The 22,102-nt window shown below is 42.1% G+C and overlaps 1 protein-coding gene across 1 annotated transcript in view; it reads right to left on the minus strand.

Moving 5' to 3' along the window:
- Positions 1-1,529: 1,529 nt before the first annotated feature.
- Positions 1,530-22,102, minus strand: part of LOC128703677 (interferon alpha-inducible protein 27-like protein 1) — a 49,898-nt gene continuing 29,325 nt past the window's right edge. Inside the window, exons 3-5 of the mRNA XM_053798456.2 lie at positions 19,138-19,259; positions 2,635-2,738; positions 1,530-2,408 (exon numbers count right to left, since the gene is read on the minus strand). Of these exons, the coding sequence (XP_053654431.2) occupies positions 2,265-2,408; positions 2,635-2,738; positions 19,138-19,259 (370 nt within the window). The 3' untranslated portion in view covers positions 1,530-2,264. The remainder of the gene's footprint in view (positions 2,409-2,634; positions 2,739-19,137; positions 19,260-22,102) is intronic.

Below are 22,102 nucleotides of genomic sequence, written 5' to 3' on the forward strand. Positions count from 1 at the left end.
AAATCCTAGAGGGACTAGTACCGAACTTGCACACGAAAATCACTCAACGTAAGCAAAAGACTCGGCAGATGATGCAACATCCCCAATGAAAAGCAGGGGTGTCATTAGCACCTTAAGAGACAATACAGTAAGTGTCAGGGGCCCAAGACTGTTCAACTGCCTCCCAGTGTACATAAAGGGAATTACCAATAGACCCCTGGCAGTCTTCAAGCAGGCACTGGACAAACACCTGAAGTCGGTACCTGACCAGCCGGGCTGTGGCTCATACGTTGGATTGCATGCAGCCAGCAGTAACAGCCTGGTTGATCAGGCTCTTATCCACCAGGCAGCCTCGTTACAGACCGGGCCGTGGGGGCGTTGACCCCCGGAACTCTCCAGGTAAACTCCAGGTACCAGAATGTTACCCAAAGGTAGCAGGTTGGAAGAGGTGTCTGAAGGCATGCCAAGGTCTGTAAAAGGTGCCACAGGAAAGGGTTTGGGAGGAGGGAGGTCATGGTTAAGGGGTTGCCATAAGTTTCCCTTAAAAAAAAAAAAAAAAAACTGGGGAGGGAGGACAGAGTAGCAGCTCCTAGGAGGCCTGAAAGGGTTGTATATCCCCCTCCTTGCCCAAGGGACTCAGTGCAGATGCAGTATAGAACCTGTGCCATAGCCTACCTGTCATGTTGGTAAAGCAGCTATCTAGTATAGCAACCCCACATCCACTGAGTCACCTCAGTGGACAAAAGAGGGCGGTTGGAAACCCACCACAAGGCATACCTCCTTCGACCATCACCTCCTGGAATCCAAGAGGCAGCTTCCTGAGATACGCCTGTAATCCAACTGACATCGTAACCCGACCCCTGGGTTGTCCTAATAACCCCTGGAGGGGTTATTAGGACATTCCCAGATGATCCAGATTCCCTGGCAAACACCACCTAAAGCTTCAATGGAATGGGCAGGATATTGATACCCTTTACACAACCAAGGAGCTAGAATGACCCCAAAAAGTCAAAAGCAGGAAAGGAGAAATGGGGAGGATGGGACAGGGAAAGGGGGAGGTAGTTAGGTTCAGTCAGAGGAAGTAGACCAAAAGTCTCTTTACCACGGCAAGAAGACCCCCTCCCCTCCCCTCTTTACCACAGCAATAAATACCCATCCCTGTTGAAGAGGATTTCATATAAAGCATGCATAGTACTACAGAAAATTAATTTATTAATAGAAAGTGCTAAACCTGTTGGGGTGATACAGCCCCTTGGGAATGGGAGGCAGACAGATTTGATCTAAGGAGTTGGGTTAAACAAAATTAAAAGTAAATGATAAATCCAGTCGTGCAGGGCTATGGTGGGATGTATGGAAACTGCAGGTTCAAGCTAGATGTGAAAACAAAAACCATGGTGTAAAAGGTCAGTTCATAAAAAAATGACATTTGTCTGGTTTGAAAGGTCAAGCTTACAGCAAGAAAAGCATGACTGTGTTGTCTCTAAAGTATATTCTACATGTCCTCCAGATCAACAGTTACCTTGGTTTTAGTGATGGAAGAAAAAAATAAGTTTTCTTTATCCACGATTCAATTTAATAAGAAAAATTTTAACCATTAGAACCTAAAAGAGAAAAAACATTTTAATAGAAAACTAAAATATTCACTCAAGTTTTATTCCATTCTAGTAAAAGCAACAATTGTTGATAGTCGACCTGACCCGTCTCAAGAAGTGAGCACATTTACTTTTAAAATATACAGCTGTTGTAAGGCATCTGTACCATGAAAATTAATCTTGAAATGTTACCAACAGAATTGAGAGGTAGTAAATATTTAAGATTATCATTCATAAATGAATGGAGAAAAATTCTTGAGATAATACAATAAAACATAACATGATACCAGCAGCAGGAGTAAGAGACCACACTTTCAAATTATGCAGTAGAAATAAGGGACAAATTTCTTAAAGAATTTTACAGTCTTAAAAAGGTTCAATTAAGAATTAGAGCTCCCTTGAAGAATATGAAAAATTTATATAATGAAAGTATTAAAGTGATCTCAAAAGCTTTAATAAGAAATCACACACAAAAAAGTATCTTGTCGTGCTCTTGACAATTTTCTTCAATGCAGTTTTCAAATATTTTCTTTGTGACATTAATTTTCTTTCCCTGGGTCACTGTCCTTCATTCATCTCTGGGAACCTTCGCATCCTTTTCTTGCCTTTTTTTTAATAAATCCAATACCATTCCATCTAATCTGTTATATTCATCAATTTCTAGATCTTTTTTTAAGCCATTTTGTTGCTGCCTCATTCATTCTTGTCATCCTCTTCCTCAGTTACTGTATCAATGACCTTTGCAACACCAACACCCACAGCTGCCCCAGCACCAGCTAAGCCAGCTGTTGCAGCTGCACCAATACCTGCAGCACCTGCTGACTGTAGAACTGCCACCTATCAAGAGACCAGAAATTTAAGTATGCTAATACCAATACAATCAATCATTGTAGCAAATTCCATAACATGAATTTATTAACCACAATGGCATTTTTAGATAATGATCTAACATGCAGTTTATGTACAGGGTTCTGATTATTATATATTTATCTTCTTGTAATATACTGTATTGAATGCAAGTATCAGCATATGTCAATACATTTACCATAAAGGGAATACTCACCACACTGCCAGCAGCAACTGCCCCACCATTAGCTATGGCAGCAGAAGACATCATGCCGGCAGCCATGGATCCAGCAGCAATACCCGCCGAGGTGAACCCCACAGCTGTAAGTTTATGAACTACTGTATTGGTAGTGTTCATGCCATCAAGGAAAACATCACAATCTCAATGGAAGTCAGCCACTATCCACTGAATTGTCCTAGGCAAAATTTACCACACAGTTAATACCTGCCTACTAAATCTACAGTATGTATGTGCATTCTACAAGAATGGTATACAATACCGACAGATGAAGATTTAGACAGGAGCCGTGTCTCGACCCCTGCAACCACAATTAGGCGAGTACATGTGCAACATCTGGGTATCTTTATTGTACATATTTCACCATCCAGTGGCTTCATCAATAAAGGTTCTAGGACATAATTTGAAGACAGAAGAACTATATACAAAAGATGAGGTAATCATCAATGGAGTTGGTGTGAAACGCACCGTAGTCGTATAGATTCTACATAACTATGGTGATCTTCACACCAACTCCATGGCTGAGGGAGTGATTACCTGGAGTTTACCTGGAGAGTGTTCTGGGGGTCAACGCCCCTGCGGCCCGGTCTGTGACCAGGCCTCCTGGTGGATCAGAGCCTGATCAACCAGGCTGTTACTGCTGGCTGCACGCAAACCAACGTACGAGCCACAGCCCGGCTGATCAGGAACCGACTTTAGGTGCTTGTCCAGTGCCAGCTTGAAGACTGCCAGGGGTCTGTTGGTAATCTTTTGTATATAGTTCTACTGTCTAGTTCTATGTCCTAGAATCTGTATTGATAAAGCCACTGGATGGCTAAACGTCTACAATAAAGATACCCAGATGTTGCACATGTGTCTAAATCTTCATCAGTATGTACCTTCAGAACCATGTACACATTTTTGATCAACTATACTGTCTAACATGCCCTGAATATAGCTTATCCTATCCAAGGACATACACAGGACAACCGACCTGTTTTAAATTAGATATTGTGTTGGTGTGCTATGTTTATGTTGCAAAATAAAGTACCATATTTAAGCCCTTAAACTGTCCAAACAGATCTATGTTCACATGCGTAGTGCTCCAAAAGTAGATCTACGTTTTTTGTTTTTTACATATTTTCAAACATATAAAAAAAAATAGATCAAAGTTGTTTTTGCACGTTTTCAAATAAAAAAAAGATTTACGTTTTTTACATACTTCCAAATGTTGAAAAAACGTAGATCTACGTTTGGACACTAAGGGTTAATAACTCCCTGGTTGGTAGACAGCAACTACTCAGGGAGGTATTACTGTCCTACCAAGTGAGCGTGAAGTGGAAACCTTTAATTGTTTTACATGATGGCAGGATTGCTGGTATCTCTTGTGGTCTCAAACACAAGAGATAACTGGTATATCATGGTACTACTACAGTACTTACACTTAAAACACTGCACATGCATGTACATACATATACATACATACACCCATCCGAGTTTCCCTCTATTTTCATAATAGTTCTTGTCCTTATTTATTTCCTCTTATCTCCGTGGGGAAGTGAAACAGAATTCTTCCTCCATAAGCTATGCATGTCATAAGAGGCGACTAAAATGCTGAACCATTGGGCTAGTAACTCCTGTATACATTACTAAATATAAAAAAAAAACTTTCCTGTTTTGTTTTGGGTCACCCTGCCTTGGTGGGATATGGCCAGTTTGTTGAAAGAAGATTTAATAAGTTATTGAAACACAGTGGACCCTCGTCTAATGAATGCATTGCTTAACGTTAAATCTGCCTAACGAAGTGTTCGAGTGTAAAAATTTTTTGCCCAACCTAATGATAAACTTGCCCAATGCGATTCGTCCGGGACCTGTCCACACTGCCCCATGGGTGCCAGTGCTTACAAGCCAGCCAGTGCAGTTGCATCTACACATACATTTGGTACATTTAACATTATCCCAGCATTTTTAGTGCTTGTAACTGCAAAATAAGTCATTATGAACCCCAAGAAAGCTTTAGTGCCAACCCTGTGGTAAAAAAGGGGTGAGAATTAGTATGGAATTGAAAAAAGAGATTAAGGAAATGTGTGCAAAGTGGATTGAACTGCAAACCTTTATGGATGAAAATTACCCTAACACAGCTATTGGAAGCCGTGCTGGTGACTATTACAATGACAATGTGTGGCCCATTTTAGACAAATCTTAAAGGAACGTGAGGTACAGAGCTCTATGGACAGATTTGTTGTGCGACAGAGGTCCAGTGACTCTCAAGCTTATCCTAGTGGCATTAAAAGAAAGGAAGTAACCCCAGAAAAAGGACTTGCTACCTTAAGTCCTCATGGAAGGGGGATTCCTCTTCCAAACAATAACTTCCACCAACTCCCCTCCTCCAATCCCATCAGTCATCACCAGATCTTCAATAGAGGCAAGTGTCATGTATTCTTTATTTAGTAGAGTAGTAATTATGCATGTCTTCTTTTTTTGGTGTATAAAAATGTGTATATTTCATTTGGTAATTTTTTTTTTCATACTTTAGTGTCAGGAACGTATTAATTTGATTTCCATTATTTCTTTTGGAAAAAATTAATTCGGTTAATGATGAGCTCTCAGGAACGGATTAATATCATTAGGCGAGGGTCCACTGTATTTTAGTGTGAAATCTTAGAGAGGTCACATGATTCAAAGTATTTTACTGCTAAAAATAATGGTAGGGGAAAATTACTCAAGAACATGTTAAGAATTCCTTTTAATTTGCTTATTAAAAAACTTGTTTCCACATTTATTTGCAAATACATGTGTATTTTCTTTAATAATGAATCTGGAAACACTAAGATATGTTCAGGTTTTTAATCCAGAGGGTTAGCCACACAGGATTACCCAAGAATGTTTATATGTCATCGAGGACTTATTTCCGTTGGGATACATCGATCTTGTCCCCCAGGATGCCACCCACACCACTTGACTAACACCCGGGTACCTACTTACTGCTAGGTGAGCAGTAACAGCAAGTGTAAGGTGTAGAGTTTGAACCATAAAGAAACAGACCTAGAGCAATCATTAAAACCACAAAAAAAAGTAAAGTAATGAGCCTACGTCAAAGAGCTTAGTGTATAAAAAATGCTCCTTTTAAAAAATGTAATTTAAAATATCTTGAGCTAAATAAAATCTTAATTTATAAACTATTGCAGTCATTAAAAACATTAACTAAACTACCTACTCTGAACTAAGGCAGAAAAATAAGCCATGTTACACCTTAAAAGTTCATAGCTAAGGAACAAATCATTAATTCCCAGTGACATTCCATAACATACAAAAGATTAGATTTTGCCACCGAAGTGGCTAGTTTATTGTGCACCCCATATCCATCCTGTGGACGGTAGCGCAAGAGCATATGGATACACAAAAGGCCTAGGAACTAGGCCCCAAAGTTTAACAGGAATACATATGGATTTATATCTACATATCTATAGTTCACCTAGGTAGTAGGTTGGTAAACAGCAACCACCCAGGGAGGTACTGCCGTCCTGCCAAGTGAGTAAAACGGAAGCCTGTAATTGTTTGTTTTAGACGTTGGTAGGATTGCTGGTGTCTTTTTATTCTGTCTCATACACATGCTACTTCTACTTACACTTAGGTCACACTACATATACATGTACAAGCATATATATACACACACCTCTCTGGGTTTTCTGCTACTTCCTTTCTAGTTCTTGTTCTTGTTTATTTCCTCTTATCTCCATGGGGAAGTGGAACAGAATTCTTCCTCCGTAAGCCATGCGTGTTGTAAGAGGCGACTAAAATGCCGGGAGCAAGGGGCTAGTAACCCCTTCTGTATATATTACTAAATTTAAAAGGAAACTTTTCTTTTTCTTTTTGGGCCACCCTGCCTTGGTGGGATACAGCCAGTGTGTTGAAAGGAGAAAAGATCTATAGTTCACTTATCTGTTACAAGCAAATTTAGGAAATTTGCTTAGTATATCTGGTATCTTATTTTCATTAATAAGATATCTTGACATGCCACATAGGTTATTATACTGTCTATCTCTGTATTCCTCAATAAGTGGACAATTAAGCACAGTGTTCAAGACAGTGACCATATACCTGATCACATAATTTACATTTAGTTTGATCATCATCTGTGTGTCTCCCAAACTGCCAGAAGTACTTGTAACCAAGCCTAAGCCTGGCCACTACAACATCAGTCAGTCTGTTCACACTGCAAGTTGCTCCATAAACATACTTATCTATGTTCATGTTATCATAGTGGGTTATAGACCAACTCAGGCTTCTAACTGCATTCCTATAACAATCATTTTTATTATTTACTTCTCTCCTAATATTATTCCTAACGCTAAACACAGATACCAAAGTTATATTCTACATTCTCTTTCTGGGTACTCTTCTTGGCTAACATATCAACTTTACCATGAAGGAGTAATCCAATGTGTGATGGGATCCATAGCAATTGTACATTAATTCCTTTGTCCCTGATTTTTGAGTATCTATACCTGACTTCTCCAATGAGCATGTTGTTGGAGTCATTATATGAGTTAAGAGCATTCAGTGATGACAGAGTCAGTAATGATGATAGAGTAAAGCTCAGTGTCATAAGTTAGCTTTAGCACCATTAGGATTGCAAACAATTCAGTTTCCAATGTAGACGCCCAGTTGTTAATTCTTATGCCTAGTTCAACAAGTTTATCATCGTTATTAACTAGGGAGGTGGCAACAAGAGCAGATGCAGCCCTGCCAGAAGACTCCTGTTTAGATCCATCAGTGTATATTACTTGTGATAACTTATTACTACCAGCTAGGCGAGAAATTTCTTCTTGAGCAGTTGCTTTAATAAGTGATTTAAGGAAGGGATTACTAGCAATGAGCTTCTTTGGAGGAACTTGCAGGCATGTGATATTAAATGAACATATATTCCATGGAGGGGTGAAATGCTCTTGTCTACAGTGATACAGTTCATGCAGGTTATAAAACTTAATGCAATTGCATGTTTTCACAATCCATTTAGATCTGTGTGTATTTACTTCTAGACACTTAGCAAGGTTCATTGTGACAGTCTCTGGTTCATTTCTTAACATTCTAATACCGAGTAGTGTTGTTATTATTATTATAATAAAAAAAGAAGTGCTAAACCACAAGGGCTATACAGTGCTGCAGGGCAGGAAGGAAGCGAGGGCATCAGGTGGCAAAAGGAAAATGGACGAGTAATAGGTTACGGAGAACAGCAGGGCAGTGTATGGTGAAAGGGTAGAGGGCAGCAAGAGATTGAGGTAGAAATGGCTGAAGGGAGTGCGAAAGGTATCATCGTCAGAGTTTGTGGAGTAAATCAGTCGTTGTCAAGAAGTCAATGAGAGAGTCAGGATTAAAGGAGGGTCCATCAGCAAGAAGGGAAGGTAAAGAGAGTAGTAGAGCGGAGATGACATTGGAGGTAAATTCTGCGTGCTCGTTGATTGAGAGGGCAGTCTAACAGAATGTGGCTAATCGATACTGGAACTTGACACTGCTCACAGAGAGGAACAGGGTAACTCTCCATGAGATACCCATAAGTAAGACGAGTGTGGCCAACACGAAGGCGGGAGAGAGTAGTCTCCCAACCTCGGCAGTGATGACAAGAAGACAGCCAGTAACCTATGCTCAGTTTAACAGAATGAAGCTTGTTACCGAGTAGAGTTGACCAACGTTGTTGCCAACGGGTGTGAAGGTGGGTAGCTATTACAGCAAAATAGTCCGAAAATGGAACACCTCTACATGAAATTGGTAGGTCATGTACTGCTGACTGCGCAGCAGTGTCTGCCTGTTCATTGCCCTGTACGTCAACATGACCAGGGATCCAACAAAAAACAATATCTTTATGCTTGGTAGAGATACGGCGTAGCCAAAGTTGGATACAGAAAAAAAGGGGGCGAGGTGTATCAAATTTCCGTATAGCCTGTAGAGCACTAAAGGAGTCTGAAACAACCACAAATGATGACACAGGCATAGATGCGATACGAATAAGTGCTGCACGAATGGCATACAATTCAGCAGTAAAAATGCTAGCCGAAGATAGTAAATGCCATTGCACGACGCTGTCTGGAAACACTGCTGCAAATCCGACGCCGTCAGAAGACTTAGACACATCTGTGTACACTGCGATGGCATGAGAGAGTGGAAGTGGTCAAGAAAAAGAGCGGAAAGCCGCCGTAGGCAATTGGGATTTCGAGCAAGGGAGTGAGAAAGAACAGACCCGAACAGCTGGAACTTCCCAAGGGGGTAGGGAAAAGCGAGATGCTACATGAACATATAAAGGTGGTAACTGAAGGGAAGACAAGAGTGAATGTAGGTGAAGAGAGAAGGGATGGAGCAAATAGGGGCAGCCAACAAATAAAGAAAGTCTACTAATATCGGTGACCATTCTATAAATGGAAGGATTGCAGAGATCGTGAGAGCATACATTGTAGCGAAGGCAATGGGCATCACGGCGATCCGACAAGGATGGAACATTCGCTTCTGCATACAGGCTGTCAACAGGGGAAGAGTGAAAAGCACCAAGGTATAAAAGTAATCCTTGGTGATGGATGGGGTTAAGGCTAGAGAGAGTAGCAGGAGAGGCCGCCGAGTAGATCTGGTCACCATAATTGAGTTTCGATAAAGTGAGGGCTGAATGTAGGTGAAGGAAAGTTCGACGATCAGTTCCCCATGAAAGATGAGCAAGGGTTTTAAGAAGGTTCAGCTAGCTGTGACAAGTTGCCTTCAGAGAGGTAATGTGAGGTTTCCAGGATAACCTACGGTCAAAGAGAAAGCCTAAAAACCCCACTATCACGTTCAGGGATACGGGAGCCATAGAGGTACAAAGGATGATCAGAGATGACACAGCATCTAGTGAAGTTACTTGGCGAGTTTTGGTACTGGAAAATTTAAACCCATGCATGGTGGCCCAATTGGAAACACAGTCGACCGCATGCTAGAGAGAAACTGTAATGAGGTGACAGTCAGCGCCTGCACAAGCAATAGCGAAGCCATCTACATACAGTGATGACTAAATATTGGATGGAAGAAGAGGCCAAATCATTTATAGCAAGGAGAAAAAGTGTTGTGCTCAGAACACATCCCTGAGGGACACCTTCAGCTTTGACAAAGTCCGGGGAGAGCACATTATTGACTCGAGCATGGAAATGTCTGTCAGTTAAAAAGTTCTTAAGGAATGATGGTAGATTGCCTCGGAGGCCTAAGGAGTGGGCTTGGGCCAAAATATTATACCTCCAAGTTGTGTCATATGCTTTCTCAAGGTCAAAAAATATGGCAAGAACTGAGTGGTTATTCGCAAAGGCATTACGAACATATGTATCCAAGCGTAGTAAGAGGTCTATGGTAGATCGGCTCTTATGAAAGCCATATTGACTAGTGGAGAGACTGTTGCGTGTCTCTAAATACCACATTAAATGTCGATTTACCAGACGTTCCATCACTTTGCAAACTGCACTAGTAAGAGCAATGGGACAATAGTGGGAGGCATCATGTCCTGTAGTACCCGGCTTGCGGAAAGGGAGAACAATGGCAGATTTCCACAGCAGGGGAAGAACTCCTTGTGACCAAATAAGATTGAAGAGGTGTAAGAGGACTACAATGGCTGACTGATGTAAATGTCGTAACATCCGAATATGAATGTCGTCAGGCCCAGCTGCCGATGATCGGCAAGCTGAGTGTGTTGCCTCCAGTTCCTGAATTGTAAAAGGCACATTATACTGTTCTTCTCTGAGAAAAGTCCAAGGGTACTAACTCTCGGGCAAACTTTAAGGAAAGAAACAAGAGGCATATATGGAGAGCCCGGGAAAAACGGACCAGATGAGTGCCAAGTTCAATGGCAACGTCAAGAGGGTTTGCTATATCAACACCGGCAACCCGTAGAACAGGAGCCAGGTCAGGAGAGTATTTACCACCATTTCCTCACTTTTTTCCAGACTTCACTCAGAGGAAGGAGAGGTGATGGTGGAAACAATCTCGCCAGCAAGTGCGTTTACCATCACGGATGACATGGCGAGCAACCACACGCTTCTGCTTAAAATCAAGAAGTCTCTCATCGGTTGTATTGTACCGGTACCTGCCCCATGCAGTGCGTTTCAAATGTATTGCACAAGCAAAAGCAGGAGACCACCAAGGCATGCACTTCTGAGAATGCCTGCCTGAGGTTTGGGGTATAGAAAGAGAAGCTGCGGTTAACCCCTTGACTGTCGCAACCCCCAATCCTGAGGTGGCTCCTGATGTCACAAAATTTAAAAAAAAAATTATTTTTTCTTATGAAATGATAGAGAATCTTTTTCTGATTGTAATGATACAAAAAAAGCGAAATTTGATGGGAAACTGACGGAATTACGCTCTCGCGAAGCTAGCGACCTTGGTGATATTTACAAATTGTCGATTTCGCCCACTTTGAGCATTATTTTTGGCTAATTCCATCGTTTCAGTCAACCAAATTCATAGCTATTTCTTTAGAACTTCATTTTTCCTATCAATTAAGTACAAGAAACTGCCCATTTGCCAATTTCAACTACCCAATAACGGTCAGAAATTTGCCATTTGGCCAATTTCACGAAAATTAAAAAATATGACAATTTCAAATTAAGGTCCAGAATGAACAATGCAGACATTCCTGGCTCTAAAATAACATTTTCTTTGTTAATCAGTCATGTCTCCAGGCCCTTCTGATATTACTCTTGCTTTCTATTTTGAATTTTTATTCCAACAAAAAATAGAAGATTTACTATTATGCAGACTGCTGCAATACTGTAATAATTGTATAAATTACATCAACCCATTTATGACTGCATATTAGAATGACTAGCTGGACACTTATTGGACAATGACATCATTTGTTTACTTTTGAACATCGGCAAAAATCAAACATTTCCCCTATTTTGAGCTCCATTTCCAGGTTCTTTTTATAGTAAAATCAATCAAAATTACCTCTATTTCTATAATATATTTTCCATTCTATCAAACGAGACCAAGAAAACGAGAATACAACCATAAATACTATATGAAAATAGACCACAAAGTCGGCATTTTAGTTAAAAAAAAAAACCGTGGTCGGAGTTTTTTTTTTTTCTCCTTATGCACTGCGTGCTCCAGAATTTTTTTTTATATGGTGCACACTGACCACACAGACCCATTCTCTCGCATGTGAGCCTACCAGCTTTCTCCTCCTTGATTTGAAGCCGCTAGAATTTATGAGTATATATACGTCAAACACGGTACCTCGTAAGACATATATATACAGCCGTGACAGCCAAAGGGTTAAAACTGATGTCGAGAAAGGTGTAGGAGCTCATCAATGGAGGATGAAGAAGGAACCTCACTAAAAGCAGTGAGTTGCGAGTAAAGGTCCCAATTTGCCCGATCAAATTGCCAGCGAGGGCTACAGAAAGGTGGTGAATATGAAGGAGAAGAATGATTGGAAAATGATCACTGTCATGTAAGTCTGGTAGAACAGACCAGGCAAAGTCTAGTGCAGTGGAGGAAGAGCAGACCGATAGATCAATGCAAGAGAGTATGAGTACGAGGATCAAAATGGGTGGGAGTACCCATATTTAAAACATGGAGTGGGCGAGAGGCGAGAAAAGCCTCCAACTGGATTCCACGTGAGTCACAATGAGACCCCTCCAGAGGAAATGGTGGGCATTAAAATCGCCAAGTAACGGAAGTGGTGGCAGTAAGGATGAAACAAGAACGGCAAAATCTGGGATAGAAAATGCCCAAGAAGGAGAGAGATATAGAAAACATATTGTAAACCACTTATTCAAGCAGATACGGGCTGCAGTGTAATGCAGTGAGGTATGGACAAATAGTTGACAGTACGGAATATCATTGCTAGAAGGACACTTTCATTAAAGGTCCCATCTGAGAAAGGATCCGAAGAATACAATAAATTATAGCCTGAGAAGTTGGAAAACAGCCGAGTGTAATTTTGGTTCTTGTAAGCAAACACCAACAGGGAAAAAACCTGGAAAGCAACATCTGAAGCTCACCCCAATTACCCCTGAGGCCGCGAATATTCCACTGTAAATAGGCCATGATTGACAATGAGGAAAATACCAGGAATCTGTAGGGAAGGGCACCTATGGACTAGAGGGGTTAGAAAAGTATGTGCAGTGGCATCGGAAGACGTTCAAGCAGCGATGGAACAGAGTTTTGAAGAATGGAGTTGTGGCGATGGAGGAGAGGGAAGAGAAGGAACAGGAGGTGGATCCATGTCCATTGAATGTTTAGTCTCTGCAATATATTTTGAAATGGCTTCAAGTGTTTCTGAATTCAAAGACGTTGTATGGGAGGCAATATTGGAGATAGAAGGAGGAGGGTGAGTAAAGATTGGGACAGTAATGGACTGTACTAAAGTAGGGGGGGGGACAAAAGCGTGTTGGGAACTGGAGAAGAAATGTGGGAGGGGACAGAAGAGGGAGAGACTTGGGAGGGGACAGGGGAGGCAGGCACAGAACAAGGAGGGGGGTGAACCTCCACACTCGTAATAGAGCCCGTGAGATGGGAAGAACCAGGTACAGAGACTGGAAAGGTAAAATGTGGGGGTGGAAGAAGGGAAAGAAGGGGCAAGGAAGATTTGAGCAAAGGGGATTTTTTTTGGACTTCTGAGAGGTAGAGGGGCGATTGGTAGAAGGTGCCGTATGAGATCTTGTCAATACCAGGGCTTGTGAGTGAGAACTAGATGATGTCAGAACAGACTGGGGTGTTGAAGTAGGAACGTCAGAGCCCAGGACAGCAAAAGAATTAGATACAGGAGTGACGATGGGAGGGGTAACACCAGAGGAGGCTGCAGAAGGGACCCCCAGAAGTGGGGGGACGTTTTGAAACACGAGAATAAGAAACACGGGGTAGTCTCCCTTGGAGGCGGAGATGAGAAACTGCCATAGCACAAGGGAGACCTGCTTCTTTGAGGCAATGGATTTCACAGTCATTTATGTAGACCTGGCAAAGGCGAGAGTACGAAGGGTGAGCCTCAGGACAATTAAGGCAAGAGGGAGGTTGACTGCAAGATGTATTAGAATGGTCGTCGGCACCACAGACTGGGCATTCAGCTATAGATCTGCAATATTTCATTGGGTGACCAAATCGCCAGCAGTTTCTGCACTGTTGCTGTGTAAGGATCACCTTTCGAACTTGTAATCGATGCCCTGCAACATACAACAGAGGACAGGAGTTCATGGCTGTCAAAAGTTAAGCAAGCCATATTGCAAGGGTATCATCTTCGCCCGAGGGCAGGAAGGACATAAGTGTCTACTTTGAGGATTGGGAGATCCTGGAGTTCCAGCTGTTCAAGAATGTCATTGCCACATGTCTGGAAATTCTGTTGGACTATGGTATGGGGCAGAATGACAGTACCACTACAAGAATTGAGAGAAGGATGTTTTTCAATAGTGATAGGAATACATAGTATCGATATGTGAAAGGAGAGAAAGATCATGAGCTTGGGCAGCATTCTGGACAGTGACGATGCACGTACCACTCTTGAGAGCATGAAATGAAATATCTCTACGAACATGGCGCAGGAGTGCTTTGCCAATACTATGGTCGGAAAGATAGGCAATAGAAGAAGTCGGTTGTAAAGTAAAGAATTTAGTCCATTGTGTGGTCCGAAACTGAGCGTAGAGAGGGAGTGTATGGCATGTCGGTCTTTTCCAAGTAGAATGGGAAGTTAACAAAGTAACATCAGGAGATTGTCGTTGGCGTTTAGGAGTGGGACCGGAGTTGGTCCGGCGTGAAATGGGCTGGCGATTTGAAAATTGCTGCATCGTAGAGCGAGAGGCTGGAAGCATAGTCAAAGGAGAGCGGAGGTCAGACAAATCGAAGGAGTCAGTCGAAGCCTTGGTACCTGAAGTGGGTGAGGAAACAGCACCAACAAGAGGTACAGGGGCATCAGGGGTGTCCAAAGAGTGGTCAAAAAAACGAGGCAGGGTCAGAATGGGGTGTGGTATCAAGAAGGGGACGGGGGCAGGAGGTTCATGGATTAGGATCTCCATGTTAGGTTACTTTTTTTTTTCTTAAAAACAAAAAGATAAGAAAAAAGAAAATAAAAATAAAAAAGAATAAAAAAAGGGAGGGAGTGGGGAGGAATAGTTCCTAGGAGGAATGAAAGGGCCGGAAATCTCCTCCTGCGCCCAAGAGGACCTCAGAACCGCAAGTAGTGCAGATGCAGCATGGAACCCGTGCCAGATGACACCCGAATCTGCATGACAGTGTCTTCCATTGCAGACACTGCAAGGCTCCAGGCGGACATCAACCAAATCTTTCAGTGGGCTGCAGAAAACAATACGAAGTTCAACGATGAGAAATTTCAATTACTCAGACATGGTAAACACTAGGAAATTAAATCTTCATCAGAGTACAAAACAAATTCTGTCCACAAAATAGAGTGAAACACCAACGTCAAAGACCTGGGAGTGATCATGTCAGAGGATCTCACCTTCAAGGACCATAACATTGTATCGATCACATCTGCTAGAAAAATGACAGGATGGATAATGAGAACCTTCAAAACGAGGGATGCCAAGCCCATGATGACACTCTTCAGGTCACTTGTTCTATCTAGGCTGGAATATTGCTGCACACTAACAGCACCTTTCAAGGCAGGTGAAATTGCTGACCTAGAAAATGTACAGAGAACCTTCACGGCGCGCATAACGGAGATAAAACACCTCAATTACTGGGAGCGCTTGAGGTTCCTGAACCTGTACTCCCTGGAACGCAGGCGGGAGAGATACATGATTATACACACCTGGAAAATCCTAGAGGGACTAGTACCGAACTTGCACATGAAAATCACTCGCTACGAAAGCAAAAGACTTGGCAGACGATGCAACATCCCCCTAATGAAAAGCAGGGGTGTCACTAGCACGTTAAGAGACCTGGCAGTCTTCAAGCTGGCACTGGATAAGCACCTAAAGTCGGTTCCTGATCAGCCAGGCTGTGGCTCGTACGTTGGTTTGCGTGCAGCCAGCAGTAACAGCCTGGTTGATCAGGCTCTGATCCACCAGGAGGCCTGGTCACAGACTGGGCCGCGGGGGCATTGACGCCCGGAACTCTCTCCAGGTAAACTCCAGGTAATACTCTACCCTTCATGCCAGTGAACCAGCAATCCAGAATAGCAACCTCACATCTGCCGAGCTACCTCGGTGGACAAAAGAGAGGGCGGCTGGATACCCACCACAAAGCATACCTCCTTTGACCACCACCCCTGGAATCCGAAAGGCGGCTTCCAGAGATATACCAGTCACCTGAAATACATCCAAAGCCATCCCCTGGGATACCGGAGAGATCGGGACATCTCCAGGCGATCCAGTTTCCACGGCAAACTACGCCACCGTCAAGAACCTCAACGGAATGGGATGGACCCCGGTACCCTTCCCCAGGAACCAACATGCCTATGTGAAGAATCCTACAGGCCAAAAAGAGGAAGGGAATAAGGGAGGGACAGGGAGGAGGAGGAGGAAAGGGAAAAGTGAGGGTAGGGAGGATGGGATGGGGAAGGGGGGATTGGGGGCAATTAGGTTCGGTCTGAGGAAGGAGACCATCAGGTCTAATTCCTCAGACCAAGAGCCTCTTCACCACGCCAAGGAGCCCCCCTTGAAGAGGCGAGTACAGTGTTAATCTCAACAATCCTATCACTGATACTATAAATATCTAGCTCCTTCCTCATATTAAGAGCGTTTGTAGATTTGGGACAACCAAGAATAATTCTGAGAGCTTCATTAACTCCAAGGGTCGGAAAGAACTTTCTCTAGCTAATATCAACAAGGGAGCAGCATAATCAATAAGGACCTGACATAAGCTATATGCATCACTCACGATTCTCACATTAGCACCATAGTTGGGGTTGTAGCCTGGTAGGTGGCCCGGTGGCCTGGTGGCTAAAGCTCCCGCTTCACACACGGAGGGCCCGGGTTCGATTCCCGGCGGGTGGAAACATTTCGACACGTTTCCTTACACCTGTTGTCCTGTTCACCTAGCAGCAAATAGGTACCTGAGTGTTAGTCGACTGGTTTGGGTTGCATCCTGGGAGACAAGATTAAGGACCCCAATGGAAATAAGTTACAGTCCTCGATGACGCACTGACTTTCTTGGGTTATCCTGGGTGGCTAACCCTCCGAGGTTAAAAATCCGAACGAAATCTTATCTTTGAGAGCATTTAGCCCATCTTTGCATTTCTTATTTAGTTGTGGTATAGTGGATTTGTTAAAGGTTACATCTACACCAAGCTATCTAAGTCTTAACGTAGCTAATGTTTTCACCCTGCAAATAGACTAGTAGGGGACGTCATTTGCTTAATATCTGTTTTAGAGGAAGATATTATGAGGCCTAGTCGATTACAAATTGCTTGAACTTCATTAAGAATGGTACTTATCTTCTTATGCCCTGTTGTGTGGATCATGATGTCATCAGCATAGCTTATAGCTACATGTATATGTTTAGGTGAGGTAGGTAGAGCATTTAGGAGCATCAATCAGAATATTAAATAGCATGGGACTAAGAAGTCCTCCCTGCGGAGTACCTAGGGACATTTCTTTAGACTCGCTTCTAAAGCCTTGGTAGAGGACAGAGGATACTATTTGACAGGTATCCTATTATCCAGCAGAGTAAGCTACCACCAATATTCATTTTGGTTAGTTCATGTAGTATAACAGTTCTGTTTGCAATATCAAATGTCTGCAATAAAGTTTCAGTGCATGAAGAATGCACAAATGCTCGATCCTCGAGTGACAAATTTTCCCGACTCCTCAACAGCTTGAAAGATCCATAAAAATGATAATTTTGAGAAAATCACGAACAAAATGGTATGCTGAATAATGAACCTGGAGTCGCCTAAGCATTTGCAAATTCAATGTCTACAACCACAATGTTATCCCAGGTAAAATCATGGCCTTGTGCCTGATGCTGGCAAACCAGCTACATTTTTACTCAACATGAATGTGCATGCAGCATCATTTTCAACAAAGCATAGGAATAAGAGAACCAGCAGTGATGTCAAACATGGCAAGGATAACATGGAGCTCAAGTGAAAACAATACTCAACTAGCAATTTAGTACTATGAAATCCCAAACAATATTTACCACAAACCTCATGCCATCAGCGACTAGTCATCAGAATAGACCATATACACAGATACGACAGGAATAGCGCTCTATCAAATTGGAAAAGTCGCTGTCTACTAAGATTCACTTTATACCTGTAGTTAGGGACATGTGGAAGGGCTGACTTCAATAAGAATATAGTCAACTTCAAGTTCACATTCAGACAACCTTAATTCATTACTAGATGACCATTTGTTCGAAAATAATTACGAAATTCCCCACTTTGCATTGAAAACCATAAGGCATTTACTTGAATCCACAAAGGTTTTCAGTTGTTGAGTTAAACATGTAAAAATAAAGATTCTGATACTGTACTAGGTGATTAAATCTAGTGGAGCTGAGGAAAAAACTGCCAGACCCAAGCCACTAGTGAAAAATCTCTTAACACCTAAAATCGATACCTGACCAGCCGGGCTGTAGTTTGTACGTTGGATTGTGTGCAGCCAGCAGTAACAGCCTGATTGATCAGGCCCTGATCCACCATGAGGCCTGGTCACAGACCGGGCCGCAGGGGCAATGACCCCCGGAACTCTCTCCAGGTAAACTTACATACCATACTCTAACCAAATTTCAATAATCATAGCCAGCACCTTTCAAGGCAGGTGAAATTGCTGACATAGAAAATGTACAGAGAACCTTCACGGCGCGCATAACGGAGATAAAACACCTCAATTACTGGGAGCGCTTGAGGTTCCTGAACCTGTATTCCCTGGAACGCAGGCGGGAGAGATACACGATTATATACACCTGGAAAATCCTAGAGGGACTAGTACCGAACTTGCACACGAAAACCACTCGCTACGAAAGCAAAAGACTTGGCAGACGATGCAACATCCCCCTAATGAAAAGCAGGGGTGTCACTAGCACGTTAAGAGACCATACAATAAGTGTCAGGGGCCCGAGACTGTTCAACTGCCTCCCAGCATGCATAAGGGGGATTACCAACAGACCCCTGGCAGTCTTCAAGCTGGCACTGGACAAGCACCTAAAGTCGGTTCCTGACCAGCCGGGCTGTGGCTCGTACGTTGGTTTGCGTGCAGCCAGCAGCAACAGCCTGGTTGATCAGGCTCTGATCCACCAGGAGGCCTGGTCACAGACCGGGCCGCAGGGGCGTTGACCCCCGGAACTCTCTCCAGGTAATAGGCAAGTGCTAGATGTGTAAAAAAAATACTGGTGAAACTAAAGAAAAAATAATTATAATGACAATCGTATGAAGACGTGTATAAATCTTTCAGTTTATAAAATTGGTCTACCACTGGTACAGTTTTACTGAGAAAGTATAAATTTTTACCAGGTAAAAGGCAAAAATTAAAGCAATGATGTAAGAAAATGGTACGAGGGACTGCAAAATAAAAAAAAAATTGAGAAACAAACCTCTGAGAACAACTGGTGCTGCTACCACAAATCCAACAGCACCAGCAATAGCGGCTAGTCCATATCCCAGCCCCTTCAGGATCTCATCAACTGTATCCTTTCCTGAAGATTTTGCACTCAACCTGAAGGGATAAAGTTGAAATTTTTAGCACTTCAATAATATCTGCATAACAGGTTATATAGAGGAAAAATTTAAAAAAAAAAAAAAAGAATGAAGAAAAAGTGATATTGAGAAACCTTACCACTGGGTCAAGAAACAGGTTCACATTTCAGCTAGGGAGCTGCAGACCCAGTGTCTATAATGCCAATCTGCAGGCTCCAGCGTCTTGTTCATGTTAATTCAACTTTGTACCACCTTTGCCTGTTATCTGATGTTAGCTTAGCTGGAAGTAGGCAAGTATAGAGACTTTCCATGGGAAAGTGTTTTTAATAATAGTAGCTGTGGGATTCAGAAGACTAAATAAGTAGTGTTGAGATTTGGATGGCCCAGACAGAGGGTGGTGTATGCTCCAGGTGGAGCTCAGGTCAGCTAGTGACTTAAGAATGAGTGGAGATATGTACAAACATTTCCTACCCCTAGTAATGATTCCTATAGTTATGTCATAGTGCAATATTTCCAAAGAATAATGTAAAGTTTATTGTAAGAGGGTATTCGTCCCATTTATTTATGCAATAAACCTGTACTCAACGTTATATCAAGGATGGGAGTAGGTCCCTTCTACCCTTAACATATAAGTATGGTAACAAGCTGCATCGGTGACTACACTGCCTCACATCATCGCTACCCACTACAGTGGACTTTACCCGCCTCCACTTGATCTTTACATTATAAAAAAATAAATGATGGGGTCAGTGACAATTATTCTACTCAATTACAATTTATTAATACTCCAAGTCAAATCCACTTAAGAAAGGAGAAGCAATGCATCAGAAAAACTGGCCCAAGCCAGTCAGGTCCAACTCTCAGCCACCCACACCCTCTCAAGTATTTGTCTAAACTATTTTTGAAACTACAAGATGTTTTATCATCAACCTAAATTTTTCCAATTTGAAACTAATGACGAGTCTTCTCTTGGTTAGATACTTTTAGCATGTGATTTGCATCCAGTTTATTTATTCCTGTTTTCCATCTTATAATACTTGTACATACATGCATCATGTCAAAATAAAATATTATCATAATCATTACAGTGGAACCTCTGTTTTCGTGATTAATCCATTCTAAAAAAATGTTTCGAAAACCGAATCATATGAAAACTGAAGCAATATTTCCCATAAGAAATAACGTAAATCTAATTAATCCGTTTCAGTCACCCAAAAATATTAACAAAAAATTACATTTTATAGAGAATAACTATAGTTTTACATACAGAAAAATTTAAGAAATATAAGTGACTAATGAAATGAATAAATGAATATTTAACATCACTTTTACCCTTATTGAAGACTTGTTGGCATATGGAAGACAGCGAGGAAAGGAGAGGGAGGAGGTTATTGTTTGGAAGGGGAATCCCCTTCCATAAGGACTTCAGGTATCTAAGGCCCTAGCCAGGGTTACTTCCTTTCTTTGTCTTTTACGGGCACTAGGACCAGCTCGGGAGTCACTGTACCCCTGTAGAAAAAAAAAAATGATCCAAAGAGGTCTGTTTCATGCATCTCTAAGATTTACCTAAAATGGAACAAGGCATTGTCATTGAACATGTTGCAGACAGCTTGCAACAGCTTTTGTAGGGTGATATTTGTCAACAAAACTTTGCAACTCAGTCCACTTTGTACAATGTCCTTAACCACTGAAGAAGGCACATTCTCCCCCTCTCTTCCTCCTCCTCTGAAGCAAGTTCCTCAGCAGCAGTCTGTTGCTGTTCCAGTTGAAAGTCTTGCAGCTCTTCAGTGGTTAGCTCTTCCCTGTGGTCATCCACCAACTCTTATACATCTTGGTCACTCACATCCAACCCCATGGACTTCCCAAAGGACACAATAGATACCACAATAGGCACAGGGTCAGCCTCAAACCTTTCAAAATCATTCTCCTGGAGAGAGTTCCGGGGGTCAACGCCCCCGCGGCCCGAGTGATTTCCGTGTGCAAGTTCGGTACTAGTCCCTCTAGGATTTTCCAGGTGTATATAATCATATAATCATGCATCTCTCCCGCCTGCGTTCCAGGTAATACAGGTTTAGGAACCTCAAGCCCTCCCAGTAATTGAGGTGTTTTATCTCCGTTATGCACGCCGTGAAGGTTCTCTGTACATTTTTTAGGTCAGCAATTTCACCTGCCTTGAAAGGTGCTGTTAGTGTGCAGCAATATTCCAGCCTAGATAGAACAAGTGACCTGAAGAGTGTCATCATGGGCTTGGCCTCCCTAGTTTTGAAGGTTCTCATTATCCATCCTGTCATTTTTCTAGCAGATGCGATTGATACAATGTTATGGTCCTTGAAGGCGAGATCGTCCGACATGATCACTCCCAGGTCTTTGACGTTGGTGTTTCGCTCTATTTTGTGGCCAGAATTTGTTTTGTACTCTGAAGATGATTTAATTTCCTCGTGTTTACCATATCTGAGAAATTGAAATTTCGGGAAGACTTAGATTAATTCTTAAATTTAAAATATTACAAATTATGAGGTAAGTTGGTATTATGGCTAAGTGGCTAAATATTAGTTTGTGAGTTTAGCAATGTGAATGCTTTTGTTTTGGCACAATACATAGTTTCAGTATTGGAGTATCACAGGCCAACTTATGACTAGTTAGGATTCATTATTTTAAGATTGATATTTCTGTTTATGGTCAAATGGGCGAGTGAGTAAGTTTGAACCACCAGGTGGTATTCGTGTAATTAGTTGACGGGGTGTATCAGGGAGGAGATGTTTGCTAATGATAGTTTTGAAGGTGATGAATGTGTCTGCAGTTTGAGTTTTCAGGTAGGGTGTTCCAGATTTTAGGGCCTTTGACATACATAGAATTTTTGTA

The sequence above is a fragment of the Cherax quadricarinatus genome, chromosome 76 (assembly GCF_038502225.1).
Source record: "Cherax quadricarinatus isolate ZL_2023a chromosome 76, ASM3850222v1, whole genome shotgun sequence".
In the NCBI taxonomy this organism is placed as follows: domain Eukaryota; kingdom Metazoa; phylum Arthropoda; class Malacostraca; order Decapoda; family Parastacidae; genus Cherax; species Cherax quadricarinatus.